At 48.2% G+C, this 18,307-nt stretch overlaps 3 protein-coding genes across 3 annotated transcripts; 1 reads left to right on the plus strand and 2 right to left on the minus strand.

Moving 5' to 3' along the window:
• Nucleotides 1-117: 117 nt before the first annotated feature.
• Nucleotides 118-2,199, minus strand: DEU56DRAFT_167947 (major facilitator superfamily domain-containing protein). The gene is made up of 7 exons (XM_041344872.1): nucleotides 1,915-2,199; nucleotides 1,781-1,846; nucleotides 1,572-1,732; nucleotides 1,390-1,524; nucleotides 1,170-1,329; nucleotides 594-1,119; nucleotides 118-541 (listed from the first exon to the last, which is right to left on the minus strand). The coding sequence occupies exons 1-7, from the start codon at nucleotides 2,077-2,079 to the stop codon at nucleotides 276-278; spliced, it is 1,479 nt and encodes a 492-aa protein (XP_041211326.1). The 5' UTR covers nucleotides 2,080-2,199; the 3' UTR covers nucleotides 118-275.
• Nucleotides 2,200-3,846: 1,647 nt separating this feature from the next.
• DEU56DRAFT_753739 (uncharacterized protein) lies at nucleotides 3,847-4,654 on the plus strand (the record flags this gene model as incomplete). Its single annotated transcript, XM_041349737.1, has 2 exons — nucleotides 3,847-4,557; nucleotides 4,601-4,654. 2 exons carry the CDS (start codon nucleotides 3,847-3,849, stop codon nucleotides 4,652-4,654), a joined length of 765 nt encoding a protein of 254 aa, XP_041211327.1.
• A 10,513-nt stretch (nucleotides 4,655-15,167) lies between these two features.
• Nucleotides 15,168-16,899, minus strand: DEU56DRAFT_787049 (major facilitator superfamily domain-containing protein). Its single transcript, XM_041352396.1, has 7 exons — nucleotides 16,852-16,899; nucleotides 16,733-16,798; nucleotides 16,517-16,677; nucleotides 16,330-16,464; nucleotides 16,111-16,270; nucleotides 15,517-16,054; nucleotides 15,168-15,463 (listed from the first exon to the last, which is right to left on the minus strand). The coding sequence occupies exons 3-7, from the start codon at nucleotides 16,660-16,662 to the stop codon at nucleotides 15,207-15,209; spliced, it is 1,236 nt and encodes a 411-aa protein (XP_041211328.1). The 5' UTR covers nucleotides 16,663-16,677; nucleotides 16,733-16,798; nucleotides 16,852-16,899; the 3' UTR covers nucleotides 15,168-15,206.
• Between the last annotated feature and the right edge of the window lie 1,408 nt (nucleotides 16,900-18,307).

Genomic DNA, 18,307 nt, shown 5'->3' on the forward strand with positions numbered 1-18,307 from the left:
TTACCTCGGTAAACGCCGGCATGGCTGCCCAGTGCCAATGTTGAGTTTTCTTGTTTGATTTGATAAGTTTAGCTGAGTCAATATGGAATCGAGTTCATGCGCAAATATTAGGATACATGCCATGGAAGTTTGATAAGTAGAAGACAGAACCACTATGGCTGCTGCTAGTATGTAGTGTGAAGAAAAATATGCAACAAGGGAGTAAGTACCATGGAAAACCCAGCGGTCAAACATACTTATAAGTACACAGGTCGCTCATAGTGGTCTGACTGTGGTCATACCACTGATTGGCGGTCATCCCATAAACTGGGATCTCGGGGAAGCAGCAGAGAAGTACCTACAGCGAGAAATGTAACTGCTATCAAGAAGTAGTATACCATCCACGCATTATGCCCTTCCTGCATCGAATAAGAGAAGATCGAGGCAACCAATGCAGGGCCAATAATCCTTCCTCCTGCGATGAGCAGCTGGGCGACTCCATTGGTTGTTCCAATTGAGGCGCGATTGGGAGCAGCTGCGCTGATAAACAATGCCAAGCAGGCTACAGGTCTGTCTCAGTCAAGTATAACGCAGTAAGTGCTGGGCTGACATACAGTAGCACATGACCAAGCTAGGCGTCAGTGCGAGTTGAACACCAACAGACAACCACACCGCCAAACCCATGCCATAAGTTCGAGCGAGCGCATTGATCACGGGGAATAAAAGGACAATGGGTACACCGGCGCAAACACCGACAGTATTGATAGCTCCTGCGCCGAAGCGATTCTGTAAGCGAGAGAAGAAGAAGAACTGGGATGTGCCGTTGGCGAGACCTGATACCGCAAGGATAGCGCCGATGCGGGGAGGGTCAAGGGAAAGACCACCGAGTTCAATCGGCGTCGCATAGAAAACAGGTAAGATCGAAGTATATGCGATGTGCAAGAGAGCCACGGTAGAACAATTTGCTGCCATGACGAAAACTTTTGGAGTTAGCACAGCGCGCAGTGGAAGAGGTTTTGATGGGACCCCTTCAAAGTTTGCTTCCCAAGAACTTTCAATCTGCGTGAAAGGCTTTGCATACGACTGTGGAAAGAACCATCCTTTAATCAACTCCCAAAGCCGTGCACTTGTAGAAACGCTCTCATTACTGCACTTAGTGCGATCCGGATTGTCTTTAAAATGACGCTCACTTCTCTGAGCCGGAAATATGTGACTAGCCAAGCCACCGAGGCAAATAGAGCCGGAATAGCGCATGGCAAGAGGTATGGGTAGGTTTTCAAAACTTCAGATCGTCCAAATATTTCAGGGAATCTGTCTGCTGGTCGGGAGAGCGATCCCCCAACGAGTGGACTGGAATATCGTCAATCTCAGTTCGAGAAGCAAGCAGGCGTACTGTAAGTATGTACCTACCCCAATGCGTTCCCAATCATCCATGAAAGTGGCACATAACCGTATGCTTTCGGCAAATTGGTTACGTCAGTGATGTCCATCACCATGCTTTTGATGACACCGTTGCTCCCATTGAATGCCCCGCAGATGACACGGCTAGTCAAGATATTAGCAACTGACAGTCGTTACGGCTATTTACGAACCTCGCCACCAGACCGACAAAGTTTTTCGACAGTCCAAAGGAGAACATCGAAACCGCTATTGCGAATAGAGCAGTCAGTATCAAAGGCTTCCGCCCAATGTGATCTGACAGTTGACTCCATGGGAGGATAGTCAATGCTTGAGCCGTAAAATACGATGATTGCTGTGGATGATATCAGAAAGGGACAACGAAGGTTTGTGACATGCTCACCAGGATGCCGACATAGTGTCCAACCTGAGATTCGTCTCCGTGGGTCACGCCAATATCTCTGATTAGCTTGACAAAATTCCGGTTGATGTCAATATTAATGTCACCTAGAGCCCAAACAAAAGTAACACGCTTACTTCGGGAATGAACGGGGCAAGCGTCTGAATAGCAAGAGGGTCCGAAAGCTGCAAGAACAGTATAATCCAAAATTGATCCCAGGGCAGAGGCGTCCTGGTCATCGACCGCTCTGACCGTTGCAGAAGAGGCCTTGTCTCCTCCACCTGACGCTCACTGGCAGTCATGGTAGTGGCGAGAAAGTCAGGAGGAGATTAGTGGCCAGTCATATTTAGAGGCAGTGGTTTAAATTAGCTGCTCGTCTCATTCATAGGATCCAATGAGACTTCAACAAGCTCGAGGCATCGAAGTCGAAAAGGCCCAGAGTACTCGACGGAAGCGTACCGTTTAAACTTTGAACGTACATTGTACTCTCAATTATATGACTGGCATCATGCGGCTTGCAAAGCTGAAAGGCTGCATGCCGATTCAAACTTGACCTGCAATTTCGATGAGACGATGAATTTGGCTCCATAAAAGCAAGTCTTTGAAATTTGAACTAAATGTTGATACTAATAGCACATACCCCACAGCGACAACTTGATGCTGGTTCTGGTCCAGGTAACAATCGAGCTGGGCCCAAAGCTGGTCATGCATATGCGTTGGTCATGCGTGAATTGTGCGTGAACGTATTGAAGGCAGGAGGCCGCAGGCGGCCACCCGCACAAATTTGATCCATTCTGACTAAGCTAGGGACACTACTAGGGCTTCAACGTACGTCAACTTGAATCCGTTTTCCATGAACTTTGAACTTTCCTGGTAACCGGTAAGGACTTACCGTGTGGGCTGATCCTAGACAGGCATAGACGATGACACTGGCGCATATATCGTACCAACTAACTGTTGACATTTCAACATCGACAAGTTACTCGCATTAGTCATCGCATTCCATATTCGTTTGCTTTTATCTCTACTGTTTCCCATTGTTTGTACCTCAGCGGTTTATCCACAACGCTGAGGTATGTCTAGTATTCGTCGTGCACGCTGCATTGTTCTTACTTTATTCTGTCTCTAGCTTTGTGTCAGGTACATTAATAATATAGCGGTTTATCCACAACGCTGAGCTTTGTGTCAGTTTCTACAGGTTATGAGCCCCGGCTTAATCTAAGCCACACACCGGAAACTCAACACATAACTTGCTCTCGCGCTGCACGCCGCTCACTAAATTCACTCTATCCAACGACGGTATCGTCATGGGCAAACACGACCACATTCCCGAGCTGCTCGGTACGGAAAATTATGTTGGTTGGGCTACCAAGATGCAGTACGCGCTCGCGTGCGAGGATTACTGGTGCCATATCAATACAAAGTCCGAACCTGGGGATCTTCTCGGTTTTCCTTCACATATCCCTACGCCTGCCGACAGTAATGCCCCCACGGACGCTGAAACAGCGAAGATGCGTGAATGGCTGCTCAAGGATATGAAGGCTAAGGAGCTCATTACACGGCGGCTCAGTCCGTCTGTCTCGTCTCTCATTCCTCGCGCGCATACAGTCACCGCGAGAAAAGCTTGGCAGATACTACAGGAGCACTTTAATCGCACCGACATGAGCGCGCAATACCTCCTCAGGCAACAAGTTCAGGCACTCCGCATGAAAGACTCAGCAGATGCCACTTCCTACGTCTCACAGCACGCCGTTTTCCGAGAGCGTCTATCCGACGCTGGTGCACCTTGGGGTGAAACTGACGCAATTTACCATATGCTTATGGGTTTACCTCAGACCGCCCTCTGGCAACAGTTTAAGTCCCTGTTAGAGCAGCGCATGCACGATGAGTCAATGTCCGCCACATCAACCCCAACGTTCACCTTCGAGAGCTGTGTATCCCGCATCACATCAGAGGCTGCACGTCACGTGGTAACTCAACACATCCATTCATCCCGCCCTGGCTCTGAATATGTGAACGTTGCAAGTACCACTTCCCAAAACGGCATCAACCAAATCACAGGCCTTCGCATGCACAAACACAACCCTCTAGGGGTTTTCTGCACGACGCCGGGTTGTAACAAAGGGGACCATGACCATGCGCACTGCTATGGTAAAGGAGGCGGAATGGAGGGTCAAGCGCCATGGATGAGGAACAAGAAGCCGAAAGAGACAACAGCGGTCGCTGCCGTCGTCACTACGCCACCCTTACCTTCGACCACATCTTCAGCAATTGCTGCGGCAGCCATCACATCCCTCATGGACGATATGTCGTTCGCATCCATCACTGACATCACAGACGAAGTCACGTGCTCTATCAATCTTCCCTTCACCACAATCTTCGATTCCGGCACAACAGTCACCTTGGTGAAGGATAGAAGGAACTTCCACACGTACTCAGATGCAGACACCGTCCCGGTTCACACCGCAAATCATGGCATCCTGCAAACCACAGGACGAGGAACGTGCATGGCCTGGCTCACCATAGGTGGTAAACGAGTGCGCGTTCGCCTTTCCAACTGTCTCCACGCACCGGATGCTCTCCTCAACCTCCTATCAGTCAGCTGTATGAATGCCAAAGGCTGGGACGTTAGCTTCCGGAGCAACATGACGTGTGAGCTGTCCTACAAGGGTAACTTGCTTGGCGCATTGCCAGCAACTGGCAAGCTGTATGCAGCTGATATGGTCTTCATCCCGGCCACGGCTGAGCCAGCATCAATGGGGCCTGAACTCACTGCCTTCGTTCACACTCCGCTGTCACTTGATCTCTGGCATGCACGTATAGGGCATATCGGCAAAGACGCAGTTTCACGCCTTCATCGTGTTGCTAAGGGGGTGACTATTGAAGCTAACACGCCCTTGTCCCATTGCGAATCATGTATCCTTGCCAAACACCCTCACCAGCCTTTCCACGCATCTGAAACTGCACGCGCACCAAAGTTCCTCGATCTCATCCACTCAGACGTTTGCGGTCCAATCCCCACCATCACACCACACGGTAAACGATACTTCATCGTGTTCCTAGACGACAGCACGCATGTACTAGATATTCAACTTCTCGCCTCCAAAGATCAGGCTCTCGACGCATGGCGTTCATTACGTGCCCGCTGGGAGAATCTCTCTGGTTCACGCGTCAAAGTTTTCCGTTCAGACAATGGGGGGGAGTTCATAAACGAGGCGTTCTCGAAAGATCTCGAACAGACGGGTGTCCAGCGTCAACGCTCTGCTCCCTATGCTCATCAGCAGAACGGGAAAGCAGAGAGGGTGATGCGTATGATCGAAGGTCGCATGTATGCGATGCTGGACTTTGCTCGTCTGCCGTCGAATCTATGGGGTGAGGCGGCATTAACCGCATGTTATCTGTTTAATCGCACAGAATCTCGTGCCTTACCAGCGGGGAAGACGCCTTATGAAATGCTGCACGGTGTTCAGCCCAACCTCGCACATCTTCGAGTCTTCGGCAGCCGCTGCTTCACGCGGATCCCCACAGAGTTACAACAGAAATTGGGACCCCGCTCACGAGAAGCGCGCTTCATGGGCTATCCTCCAGGAGTCAAAGCCTGGAGGTGCAGAGATGTGGTAACTGGGGCCTTTTACAACTCGCGAGACGTCATTTTCGATGAGTCTCACTCCTCCACTCATGAATCTGACGATGAGGAGGATGACCATCCGCAGACACCAGCGCCTGTATGCTCCCCGATCCCAGCGCCTGTGTACTCCTCGCCGTCTACTTCTCCCTCTGCCACACCCATCCCAGCGCCTGTATCAGACGTGACCCCTCACGCATCCATCATCCGTCGATCCGGGCGTCTTCCTGTCCCCACCCAGAAAGGACAAGCCTTCCGAGATCGCCTGGCAGTGGACAAATCCCGCCTAGCCCGCCAGCGAGACATCCGCTCAGCTCGCATCAACGGCGTCCCTCCTCCTCCTGGTGACACTGTCACACCCGCACCAATCGTCGACAATCCCACTCAAATGTCTAACCACCCTCCTCCACCTCCAATCGACCCTGATGCGATCGTTCCGGACGACGAAGACGTCGGATTCCCCCATGTGCTCGCCTCTCTCATCGCAGTTGAAGTCTGTTGCCTCTCCATTCGTAGTGACACCAGGCGCAACCCTCTGGCACCAGGGTATGATCTCAAGATCCCACCCGCGACCTTCGACGAAGTGATGAGGCGCCCGGATAGCGATCATTGGCTGGCGGCAATGCACAAGGAGATGAATTTGATGTCCGAAATGAACGTCTACGAACTTGTAGAACTGCCAGCGGATCGACGGGCAATCGGTTGTCGCTGGGTTCTCGAGTTCAAGGAGGATCTCAAAGGCGGGCCCGTCTTCAAGGCACGCTTGGTAGCGCAAGGGTTCTCCCAAATTCCTGGCATCGACTTTGGACGCACGTTCGCCCCCGTCGCTAAATCCTCCTCAATTCGAATTCTCGCCGCACACGCAGCCCTACACGATTGGGAACTGGACTGTTTCGACGCACGACGTGCATTTCTATGGGGTAAACTACAAGAGGATGTCTACATGAAGCAACCTCCGGGTTTCGAACGACTCGGTCCAAAGTTCCAGAAACTGGTCTGCCACCTCCTTTCGTCCCTCTACGGCCTCAAGCAAGCTGCTTACGATTGGTATGAGTTGCTTCGCGAAGTACTCACCCGCTTAGGCTTCTTGAGGTGCGAGGCCGACTATGCGGTATTCATATTCGATCATGTCGACGGGAACGGGGATCGAATAGTTTGCATCATCGCATGGCACGTGGATGACGGCCTCGCTGGCGCCAATAATCGAGCGTTTCTGGATCGCACTAAGTCTCAAATCGCGGAACATTTTGGAATCACAGACCTTGGGCCGGTCACGAAGTACTTAGGCGTTCAGTTTCTCAGGGATCGCACATCGCGCGAGTTGTGGATGCACCAGGAGGACTATATCCACTACCTCCTGGAGGAACACGGGATGACGAGTTGCAACCCTGTTGCCTTACCAATGGACCCGACATTTCCGTTCGGGCGACCCACAGATGTACACCCACACGTCGACGATCTTCAAGCTGAGTATCGGAAGTTAGTTGGCGAGTTGCTCTACCTCGCGATATATACTCGACCGGATATAGCACTCACGGTCATGCGACTCGCTCAGTATAACGTCTCCGCCTTACCACAGCACTACGCAGCCGCAAAACACGTACTCCGCTATCTCTCTGGTACGATCCGCATGCGTGTCCACTACGGGGGACCAAACGTCAACGCCGAACTTCATGGTTTCAGCGATTCAGACTGGGCTACCTCTCCTGAAGATCGAATTTCAATCAGTGGCTACGTCTGGTTTCTGAACGGCGGCCCCATATCACATTCCGCCAAGAAACAAACCACGCACGCCCTCTCTTCCACTGAAGCCGAGTACATGGCACTCACCGCAGCGATTCAAGACGGTCTATGGATTCAATCTTTCCTTGGCTGCCTCTCAATCCCTCTCACCCTTCCCATGCGCTTGTTCGCCGACAACGCAGGCGCAATAGCACTTTCAAAGGAGGCCGCGAATCACATCCGTACGAAGCATATCGATCTCAGATATCACTTCATCAGGCATCATGTCGAGGAGAATACATTCCTTCCCGTCTGGCTATCGACTCATAAGAACACTGCCGATATTTGTCACGAGTTCCAAATACAAATCATTATTCTTTCCTTTCGACTGTCAACATTAAGCGCCCATTCCCAGCGCTAACTCCTAAACGCCCAACATATGTTCCAAACCTTAACCCTAAACCTATCGCTACTATAACCGAAATCCCAACTCCAGACTTAGACGCCATTACATCACGTGACTCTCCTAGAACCTTCCAGAATTTCACAGAAGCAGCATCGCTTCTCATGACGACATAATTCCTTTTCACATTATCACATCGTACGATTCCGTTTCTTATTTTATGATTGGCTAGTAGTTAGAACTCAGTTTGTATCTCCTCTTGAATAGTTGTATATAGTTAGGACATTTCTAGTAAGTAGTTCTTTAGTTCAAACCTTTCGTCTCTACATCTTGTAGCAGCCCAAACGTACCTGCTCAATCCCATCTCTTTTATCGTGATAACCTTTGTTTGAGTCCTAGTCTCTGCCCTAGCATTAAGTTGTTTAAGGGGTTGTGACATTAGGTTTGAACTATAGGGGACTCCGACTCGCATACCGCTCGCATTCTCTTCTCTACGGCGTGAAGTATAATCACTATCCTTCATCCGTATAGACGAAACCATCATCACACGTTCTATCATTGCCCGGCCTAAAAAACCGCGACCTTTTCTTTCCCAAACCTTTGCTCGCTTGAGTGCAACTTCTATTACCCTTTAGTAGTTAGTAGTCTGGTGACAGGCCCCGCCTTACATTGCGGCTGCTATCATCAGTTGGAGGAGCAACCTTAGGTGCTTTATCTGCGACCTCAGTGCTGGCCCAAGACCCTGCCTGCTGAGCTCTACTATACCTTTTCTTTTTACGATAGTTTCCTTCGTACCTACAGATCGCTTCCGAAGAGTATTTAGTGGAACTGTCTCGTTGCATGACTGGTGATTTGTAAGCTCCGGCTGGAAGAGTCACACGTGTCCCTCGAGTTTTTCCCACTTTAGGAAGGATCGCCCTACTATACCTTTTTACGATAGAAATAGTCTACTATAGGAAGAGCGTCAGTTGGGTTGATTAAAGAACCCTTTGACCCTGCAGTACGTGGTAGATCCGATCAGATATCGGGGACCGCTGCAGTTTCTTCATTTTCCACCTTCCACCTTTTTCACCATCTTTCCTATCCGGGTTGACCGTTACGACTAGTCAACCAAAACCCCGACATTAGTGAATAGGATTCCAGAACGCAACTGGCACTATGTCCGAAACCTGGGAACAACAAGTTCAAGAGACCATTAACAGGCTTGTAGCAGAAGCTGTAGTGGGTTTCAGAACAGAAATAGAGCAACTACGCCTACAGAACGAAGCACTCAACGAAAATAACGAGTCGCTTAAAAAGAAGCTCGAAGACGTCCTAGATTCCCAAAAGAACACTGTACATTTCCCACCATCCTCCTCATCATCCGAAATGAAGATCGCGAAACCCAGCGAATTCACAGGAGAAAAAGACTCCATTGACGCCGAAACCTTCGTAGCTCAGATCACATTATACTGGGCACAATATCCTAACGCGACTTCAAGCAAGAGAATAGCATTCTTCTTGTCACATCTCAAGGGAACTGCCGGAAAATGGGCACACCCCTACATTAAGAAGTACGCAGACTGATGATCTAGACGAAGAAACCTTGGCAACAGACTTCATGAAAATGTGGAGTGTTGTAGACAAGGAAGGAAAGGCGATCAGGGAGCTAGAATCTCTGAAACAGGGCACAAGCAGTGTTCCTGACTACGTTGCAGCCTTCAGACAAAAGGCAGCATACACCAAATACTCCGACTACGATCTCAGACAGAAGTTCCGAGTAGGTTTGCAGAGCAGGATCAAGGAGCAGCTCGCTCATGTGGCTCTTGCAAACAAAGACACGCTCGAAAAGTTGATCGAGCAAGCAGTCCAGATTGGACAGAACTTCGAAGAGTTAGATGCGGAGAAGAAGCGAACCTCGTGGTGGACCCCAAAAGGGAAAACACAGGAAACCGCTACCCAGAGGGCTGGACCCTCAAGAGACAGTGACGCCATGGACGTCGACTCCGGCAGACAAAGAGGCGCCCCTAAAGCGCGAGGAGAAGGGAAGGTCCCCTTCAAATGTTATCGCTGCGGAGAAGAAGGCCATATGGCTAGGAACTGCAAAGGTGCTCCTAAACCAGGCACAAGGTGAAAGCCACGGCTCCGGAAGCCGAGGTAAAAGCGTCTAGCACAGAAGGACTTACGCCTCCTCCCTGGTTTGCGGCTTGGCTCGCAACCAAACAGGCTAAGGATTTTTAGAAGGATCGAAGTCAGAGTCTGCGCACTTAGATCCGAACAATCGTTTCTCTATCCTATCTAGTTTCTCGGATGTATCAGAAGTATTTTTGCGATCGAAATCAGAGCATTTTTACATTCCGATTAGCCTGAAAGGAAAGAACCGACAAGCAGACGTAAAAGCACTCGTGGACTGTGGTGCATCAACACTATTTATAAATCAGAAGTTTGTGGAGAAGAACAGTGTTCGTTGTCGTAAATTATTGCGACCAATTCCGGTTAAAAACATTGATGGCTCCCTTAATGCCGCTGGATCGATGACACATTTGCCGAACTAGGTCTTAAGATCGGAGATCATGAAGAAGAAAAAGCAGCCTTCATGGTCACAGACCTCGGAAGTGATGACGTTATCATCGGTATTGACTGGTTGAGGTACCATAACCCGGAAATAGATTGGAACGCAGGACGATTCAAACTTACACGTTGCCCAGGTCAAGTGTGAGACTAAAAAAGAAAAACGACTTAAAAATCGAGAAAACAGAAAAGCACAAAAAGATATTCCGGATCTGATTCCCACAGAAGAGGATGACGATGAAGATTGGATGAAGAAGAGGGCGACGGTTGAGGAAGTAGAAGATGAAGAAAGTCCTGAAAGATGGATTAGATATAAAGGCTCAGTCGCCACGGAGCAGAAAGTAGCAGAAGGAAGCTACTAAGAAGAAGAAGTCTATGGAAGAAATGGTTCCGGACTGGCTTCATGATTACCTGGGAGTTTTCTCAGAAGAGGAATCAAGACGATTTCCTGAAAGAAAGAAGTGGGATCACGCGATAGATCTCAAAGATGAAGGCGATCTTCCGCCAAATGCGAAACCATACCCGTTGTCACCTAAAGAGATGGACACATTGAAAGATTGGTTGAAAGCAGAGACTGCATTGGGACGTATTAGAGATTCACAATCCCCGATTGCAGCACCTTTCTTCTTTGTGGCTAAAAAGGATGGCAAGTTACGCCCCGTTATGGATTACAGGAAGCTCAATGATAGAACGGTCAAGAATGCATACCCTTTACCAAGGTCGCAAGATCTAATAGATGCATTGACCGGAGCGACCATGTTCTCTAAGATGGATGTACGATGGGGGTACAATAATATTCGCATGAAAGAAGGAGACGAGTGGAAAGCGGCATTCAAAACGCCCTTTGGTCACCACGAACCAACCGTAATGTACTTTGGCTTGAACGAACTCCCCTGCAACTTTCAGACCATGATGAACGAGATATTCAAAGATTTGATCGAAGACAGAAAAGTAGTTGTCTATATCGATGATATCCTCGTGTTCACAAATGCAGACAAAGGAGAACATAGAAAGCTTGTACGAGAGGTACTCAAAAGATTGAGAGATAACGATCTGTTCTTGAAGCCAGAGAAATGTAGCTTCGAACAATCTCAAGTAGAGTTCCTCGGGTTGATAGTGGAGAAAGGCGGAGTATCAATGGACCCTGTGAAAGTAGAAGGAGTATTAAATTGGCCTGTTCCCAAATGCGTAAAAGACATACAAGCATTCATGGGTTTTGCCAACTTCTATCGAAGATTCATATTGGGGTTCTCGAACATTCGCTAGACCAATGAATGATTTATTGCGAAAAGATGTCAAATGGGATTGGACGGAGAAGCAACAGAAGGCCTTCGAAGAATTAAAGAGGCAGTTCACAGAAGCTCCGTTATTAGTCATGCCAGACGTTGAAAAGAAGAAGAGAATAGAAACCGATGCTTCTGACTATGCATCCGGTGCAGTACTTTCTCAACTGATGGAAGACGGATTATGGCATCCCGTGGCATATTACTCGAAGTCAATGAACTGATGCAGAACGAAATTACGACATCCATGACAAAGAGTTACTCGCAATCATTCGAGCGTTAGAAGAGTGGAGGCACTATGTGCAGGGGGCACCTCACCCAGTGGAGATCTGGACGGATCACAAAAATCTCGAGTACTTTATGACGAGCCAAAAGTTGACAAGAAGGCAAGCCAGATGGAGTTTATTCCTGGCGGAGTATGAATTTACACTCCAACATAAGCCTGGTGTAGTCAACGATAAGGCAGACCGTCTTTCTCGGAGATCAGACCACAGAGGGGGGGTAGAAAACGACAATTCCGACCGCGTTTTGCTGAAACCTGAGTTTTTCCAAGCTAAAGCTGCTAAAAGAGGCCAAATGCTCATCGAAGGAGAAAGTTCGTTGCTAAAAAAGATAAGAAAGAGCACGGAACGAGAGCCTGAGGTCATGAAAGCTTTGGAAACGCTAAAGACAGCGCCAGTACAGCTACGCAGAGGAGTTGAAGAGTGGAATGTTGAGGACGGATTGGTGTTGTTCCGAGGCATGGTGTACGTTCCAAACGATAAAGAGATCCGCCGAGAGATATTGGAGTTGTTTCACTGACTCTCCACCGGCTGGACATCCTGGACGAGCCAAAACCTTAGAATTGATTTCCAGAAATTATTGGTGGCCTTCAATGACGAAGTATGTTCACGATTATGTAGATGGTTGCGATCGATGCAAACAGACAAAAGTGTTCCCAAGCAAACCAACGGGACCTTTGCAGCCAAATGAAGTGCCTAGTGCACCTTGGCAAACGATCTCATGTGACCTTATCGTGGACTTGCCAAAGAGTGAGGGAATGGACAGCATTTTCGTAGTCGTAGATCGATTTTCGAAGCAGTCGTATTTATCCCCACGGTAAAGGAAGTAGACTCGAAAGGCATTGCCGAGTTATTCCTGAGAAACGTCTGGAAAAATCATGGAACACCAAAGAAGGTGATATCGGATCGAGGAACACAGTTTATCTCGAAGTTCATGGGACAAGTATCAAAAAGATTAGGAACGAAATGGTCACCTTCGACCTCCTATCACCCTAGAACAGACGGACAGACAGAGCGCGTAAATCAAGAAATAGAACAATATTTGCGCTTGTTCACATCCTATAGACAAAATGATTGGGTGTCTTGGCTACCGATTGCAGAATTTTCACACAACAACGCAGTCACATCAACCGGACACAGCCCTTTCAAAGTCTTGTACGGATACAATCCCGAATTCACCATATCTCCGAACTCCAAATCCCTTATTCCCGCCGCAGATGAGAGAGCGAACCAAATGAAAGAAGCACGTGAAGATGCAGAAGACACTCTAAAGATGGTTAATGAACGGATGAAACGTTTCTATGACCGAGGAGTGAAAGACGCACCGAAGTATGAGAAAGGAGACAAGGTCTGGTTAGACGCAAAGAACATTAAACAGCGTCGTCCAAGTCAGAAACTATCAGATCGTCGTCTAGGTCCCTTCGAAATACTAGAGAAGACGGGCGAGGTGAACTACAAATTGAAGTTGCCAGAAAGCTATAAGATTCACCCCGTTTTTCATGTCGAATTACTCACGCCATATCGTCCATCTCAAATGGTTCCTCATCGTCAATCCACCCGACCACCGCCAGAGATCGTTGCCGATCAGGAAGAATTCGTTGTAGAATCCGTATTAGATAGCCGATTGTTCCGAGGAAAGCTGCAATACCTAGTAAAATGGGAAGGATATCCGACAGATGAGTCGACATGGGAGCCAGAAGAGAACTTAAAAAACTCCCCGATTCTTGTCGCAGAATTCCATAAAGAAAATCCCACGGCAGCCGCTTCCAAAAGAATTCGAGGGTCTATTCTAGAAACATCGGAGTTCAAAGAATGGAGACAAAAGAATATCCGTCCTTCCGTCTTTCGCGATGACGCTCAACCTAGAGGGGGGGTAATGTCACGAGTTCCAAATACAAATCATTATTCTTTCCTTTCGACTGTCAACATTAAGCGCCCATTCCCAGCACTAACTCCTAAACGCCCAACATATGTTCCAAACCTTAACCCTAAACCTATCGCTACTATAACCGAAATCCCAACTCCAGACTTAGACGCCATTACATCACGTGACTCTCCTAGAACCTTCCAGAATTTCACAGAAGCAGCATCGCTTCTCATGACGACATAATTCCTTTTCACATTATCACATCGTACGATTCCGTTTCTTATTTTATGATTGGCTAGTAGTTAGAACTCAGTTTGTATCTCCTCTTGAATAGTTGTATATAGTTAGGACATTTCTAGTAAGTAGTTCTTTAGTTCAAACCTTTCGTCTCTACATCTTGTAGCAGCCCAAACGTACCTGCTCAATCCCATCTCTTTTATCGTGATAACCTTTGTTTGAGTCCTAGTCTCTGCCCTAGCATTAAGTTGTTTAAGGGGTTGTGACAATATTTTTACCAAAGTCTTACCTCGCCCCGCGTTCACACATCATCGCTCTGGTCTTGCACTTGTCTCCACATGATTTTTATTTTCATTTTTATTTTTCCTCTCTTCTTCTCTTTCTCTTTCATTGTCTCGTTGTGGGGGTGTGTTGACATTTCAACATCGACAAGTTACTCGCATTAGTCATCGCATTCCATATTTGTTTCCTTTTATCTCTACTGTTTCCCATTGTTTGTACCTCAGCGGTTTATCCACAACGCTGAGGTATGTCTAGTATTCGTCGTGCACGCTGCATTGTTCTTACTTTATTCTGTCTCTAGCTTTGTGTCAGGTACATTAATAATATAGCGGTTTATCCACAACGCTGAGCTTTGTGTCAGTTTCTACACTAACGTTGCACGACTGGACCGATCGCGCATGCAGATGCGCAGAGTCGGAGACAATTGTACAATCACGACTCCTACTGACTCGGACTCGGATGGCGGCCAAGATGTTGACGCATGTGGACTCTCTTGACGCATCATTCTGGGGAGATGCTGGTTACGCGAACTTTCAGTGAAAGTTGAACGTTGAACGTTCAGTGATATGGGGAGGAGCACTTAAGAACCTCGAGTCTCTTTTTTGAAGGTTAGATAGTACTGGATATTCTTCTGTCCGTCGTTCACGACTCTTCTACACAGGCCTCGGATCCAAGTTGTGAAGTAGTCAAAAATTCGCAAATTTCTCCATGCTCGAGCATCTGGGCTATCCTCACTCACCCACACTGCCCGAGTCCTCAGTCATGATCAGCGGATTTTCGATGACTGCAAAGCCTATCCTAGTGATAAGCTAGTCTTCTCAACGAGAACTAAAGAGCTTTTTACGCCGATTTGCCTTTCTACTTAGACAATGGTGAACATCGTGTGTTGTTGTCGAGAATGCGGCACTGATGCCAAGTTGCCAATGGATATACCCGCGCCGGAAGGTGATAACTATCATCAAAAGTACTGATTGTATGTTAGTTGAATAAGATAGATGTGCATATGTCTCAACCTTCTTGATGATCATCAATCATTGATCACTTGGTTGAAAGCGCACCCGAAGAGGGTCAGCTACTGTTACCGACTTGCGATCAAGGTCAGGTCACTAACAATGTTGTCATTGTACGACAAACTTGATGCAGGGTGGATGGTATGTAGGTCGTTCATGGTCATTCATACTATTGGCGGACTTCCCATACACTAGGATCACGAGGAAGTAACAGAGAGGTACCTAGAGCGAGAAATGCAATCGCCATCAAGTAGTAATAGACCATCCATGCATCATGACCTTCCCGCATCGAATAAGAGAAGACCGAAGCTGCAGACGCTGGGGCAATGATCCTTGCTCCTGCGGCAACCATCTGGGCAATTCCATTGGTTGTCCCAAGCGAGGCGCGATTGGGAGCAGCTGCTCGAATAAACAACGCCATGCAGGCTGTAGGTTCTTCTCAGTTAAGTACCATGCGTGAAGTACTGGGGTTAACATACGATAGCACATCATCAGACTAGTCGTCAGCGCATGTTGCACGGCAACACACAACCACACTATCAAACCCACTCCATGGACTCGGGCTAGAACATTGATCACTGGGAATAAAATGACGATAGGTATACCGGAGCTAACACCGGCGGTATGAATGGCTCCTGCGCCAAAGCGATCATTTAGACGAGCGTAGAAAAGTAGCTGGAATATGCCATGTGCGAGACCTGATGCCGCAAGTATAGCGCCGATGCGAGGAGGATCAAGGGAAAGACCACCGAGTTCAATCGGCGTCGCATAAAACAGAGGTAGGATCGAGCTAAATGCCATATATAATACAGCCATAGTGACATAACTGGCTGTTACAGTCAGGACTTTTGGTGTTAGTGAGGCACGCAATGGAAGCGGCTTTGATGGAACTTGTTCAGAATTCGCTGCCCCAGAGCTGACCATGGCATTGCTCGATGTCATGGAATGCTGTGTATGCGATTGTCGCGAGAACCATCCTTTGAGCAAGCCCAAAAGTGGCGCACTTGTTGAAACGCTCTCATTACCACACTTAGTGTCATCCAGACATGATCTTTGAAAAATCAATTCCTCACCTCTTTGAAACGGAAATACGTGACTAGCCAAGCCACCGAGGCAAATATAGCCGGAACAGCGCATGGCAAGAGGTATGGGTAGGTTTTCAGGAGTTCTGATCGCCCAAATATATTAGGGAACCTATCTGCGGGTCGGGAGAGCGATCCCCCGACGAGTGGTCTAGGATTAGCATTGTCAATCCCACTTCCAGAGCAAGCAGATATATTGTAAACGCCTACCCAACTATGGTTCCCAACATCAATGGGAGCGGCATGTAGCCGTATGCCTTCGGCAAGTTGGTTGTGTCAGTAATGTCCATCACCATGCTTTTGACGACACCATTACTCCCATTGAATGCCCCACAGAAAACACGACTGATCAATATGTCAGTAGTTGATGGTTATGGTCATTATTCAACACACAAACCTGATCACCAGACCGACAAATGTTTTCGACAGTCCAAACGAGAACATCGAAACCGCTATTGCGAATAGAGCGGTCAGTATCAAAGGCTTCCGCCCGATGTGATCTGACAGTTGACTCCAATGGAGAATAGTCAGTGCTTGAGCCATATAATACGATGATTGCTTGGAAGGATATCAGGAAGGAACGCAGGACAATGAAGAATTGCGACATGCTTACCAGGATGCCGACATAGTGTCCAACCTGGGATTCGTCTCCATGGGTCACGCCAATGTCCCTGATTAGCTTCACAAAATTCCGGTCTTAGCCTCAAGTCCAAGCAGAGGGAATATACTCACTTGTGGAATAAATGGGGCAAGGGTCTGAAAAACAAGTGAGTCTGGAAACTGCAAGAACAATATGATCCAGAATTGATTCCAGGGCAGAGGTGTGCTGGCCATCGGTTGCTCTGGCTGTTGCAGAAGAGGAGTCTCCTCATGATCCTGACGCGCGATCATGGTGGTACGAGATGAAGACGAGGGGTGCGACCTGTTGAACCCATTTCAATGAGCTGGCCGTTGATCGGGCTCATTGATAAGCAGTCCAAGGACATCACCTTTTTCGGTCCTTGGAACCTTCTTCATTCTTGGAAGGTCAAGAGTCAACATCCCCCTATGTCCGCTCCCTTGGAAAACCCTTGAGATTGGAAAGAGTCTAAGCTTTTGAAAAAAAAAATGTTGAAGCAGCAGCTTAATGGTATTACGGAGGCACCACAACCACTGTCAAGATACGGCCAGTAGCGTTCAGGACAGTGAGGTGAGGACAGTGAGTTTGAGGGAGGTAGTTTCAAATGCTCGGCAGGAACATAAGTTAGTGTTCGAACTCCGTTCGTGAGTAGGGAAAAATGAGAAGGCGTGGTACTGTCTGGTACGGCACACTCGGTGTCTGCCGAGGCCCTCTTGTCATGAACCGCCATGTTCCACTTGTCGACTGAAATGCGCATCGAAAGAAATACTCACGCATTTTCATGTATCTATGTGTCATAGCAAGCAACGTCGATCAGCGAAGCCGCAGCCGCAGCCACAGCATCCAAGCAAGCACCGGGCGGACCACATCTATCGCACCCATTGCAGCCAGCTGTCCCTGAAATGCAGTAGTCTGCTAGCTAGAGGAGACGAATTGGTAGCAGTTTTGAGCCGACGAAATCTCTTATCGGCTACCCCGATCGCCCTTTGGACCAGTACCGTTTAGGATTCTTCTGCGTCTGAGAGGTATCTGTGCACGACTGATCTGGTGTCTTTAGCCATCCGATCAGCTGCTATACATAGGTCCTCTTGTATCCATGACCCTCCAATGGGATAGTCTACGGGTTAGAAGGTACGTCAACCACGAGGCAGTATCAGGGTCGTGTACATCCCTGACCCACGAAGATGGCTAACGAACCATAGACTCCATCCGAGTCTCTCGGCTGGAGACTTCCTTGACTATTCATGACCAGGCCAAAACAACTCAATCTTGACTGTATCTTATTGCCGTAATGATCCCTCGGGCCCTCGCTCGAAGTTTACCTGAGAAAGTTTCGCCCTCCTGTCCACTATGAAGGATGTTAAGGATTGCGGGTCTCCCAGGGGGTTTACACAGCTCGGGACTCGGGAGTGAATACAATACGTTCAGTTCTGCATGCGCATGGCAGCGCAGTTGCATGCCAAGCATGCACCACCCCAGACCACGCTGTGATTGTATCTTTGGAGAAGGATGTTGATTCACCTGTATTTAGTGGTCTGCAAGTAGCCAGCCCTCTGTTTGTCTCCGTGT

Source organism: Suillus clintonianus, assembly GCF_016758775.1.
Source record: "Suillus clintonianus strain FC179 chromosome Unknown DEU56scaffold_16, whole genome shotgun sequence".
NCBI classification, from domain to species: Eukaryota; Fungi; Basidiomycota; class Agaricomycetes; order Boletales; family Suillaceae; genus Suillus; species Suillus clintonianus.

What these genes read in the sequence shown, in the direction of transcription:
- DEU56DRAFT_167947 (XM_041344872.1), bottom strand. Translation starts at nt 2,079, where the DNA reads ATGACTGCCAGTGAGCGTCAGGTGGAGGAGACAAGGCCTCTTCTGCAA. An exon ending in TTTGTCGGTCTGGTGGCGAG is followed by an intron (nt 1,525 to 1,571) that starts GTTCGTAAATAG and finishes TATCTTGACTAG; the next exon opens with CCGTGTCATCTGCGGGGCAT. An exon ending in ATGATTGGGAACGCATTGGG is followed by an intron (nt 1,330 to 1,389) that starts GTAGGTACATAC and finishes ACGATATTCCAG; the next exon opens with TCCACTCGTTGGGGGATCGC.
- DEU56DRAFT_787049 (XM_041352396.1), bottom strand. Translation starts at nt 16,662, where the DNA reads ATGGCTCAAGCACTGACTATTCTCCATTGGAGTCAACTGTCAGATCAC. An exon ending in CGTATTTCCGTTTCAAAGAG is followed by an intron (nt 16,055 to 16,110) that starts GTGAGGAATTGA and finishes TGTGGTAATGAG; the next exon opens with AGCGTTTCAACAAGTGCGCC. An exon ending in TAGTCTGATGATGTGCTATC is followed by an intron (nt 15,464 to 15,516) that starts GTATGTTAACCC and finishes AAGAACCTACAG; the next exon opens with CCTGCATGGCGTTGTTTATT.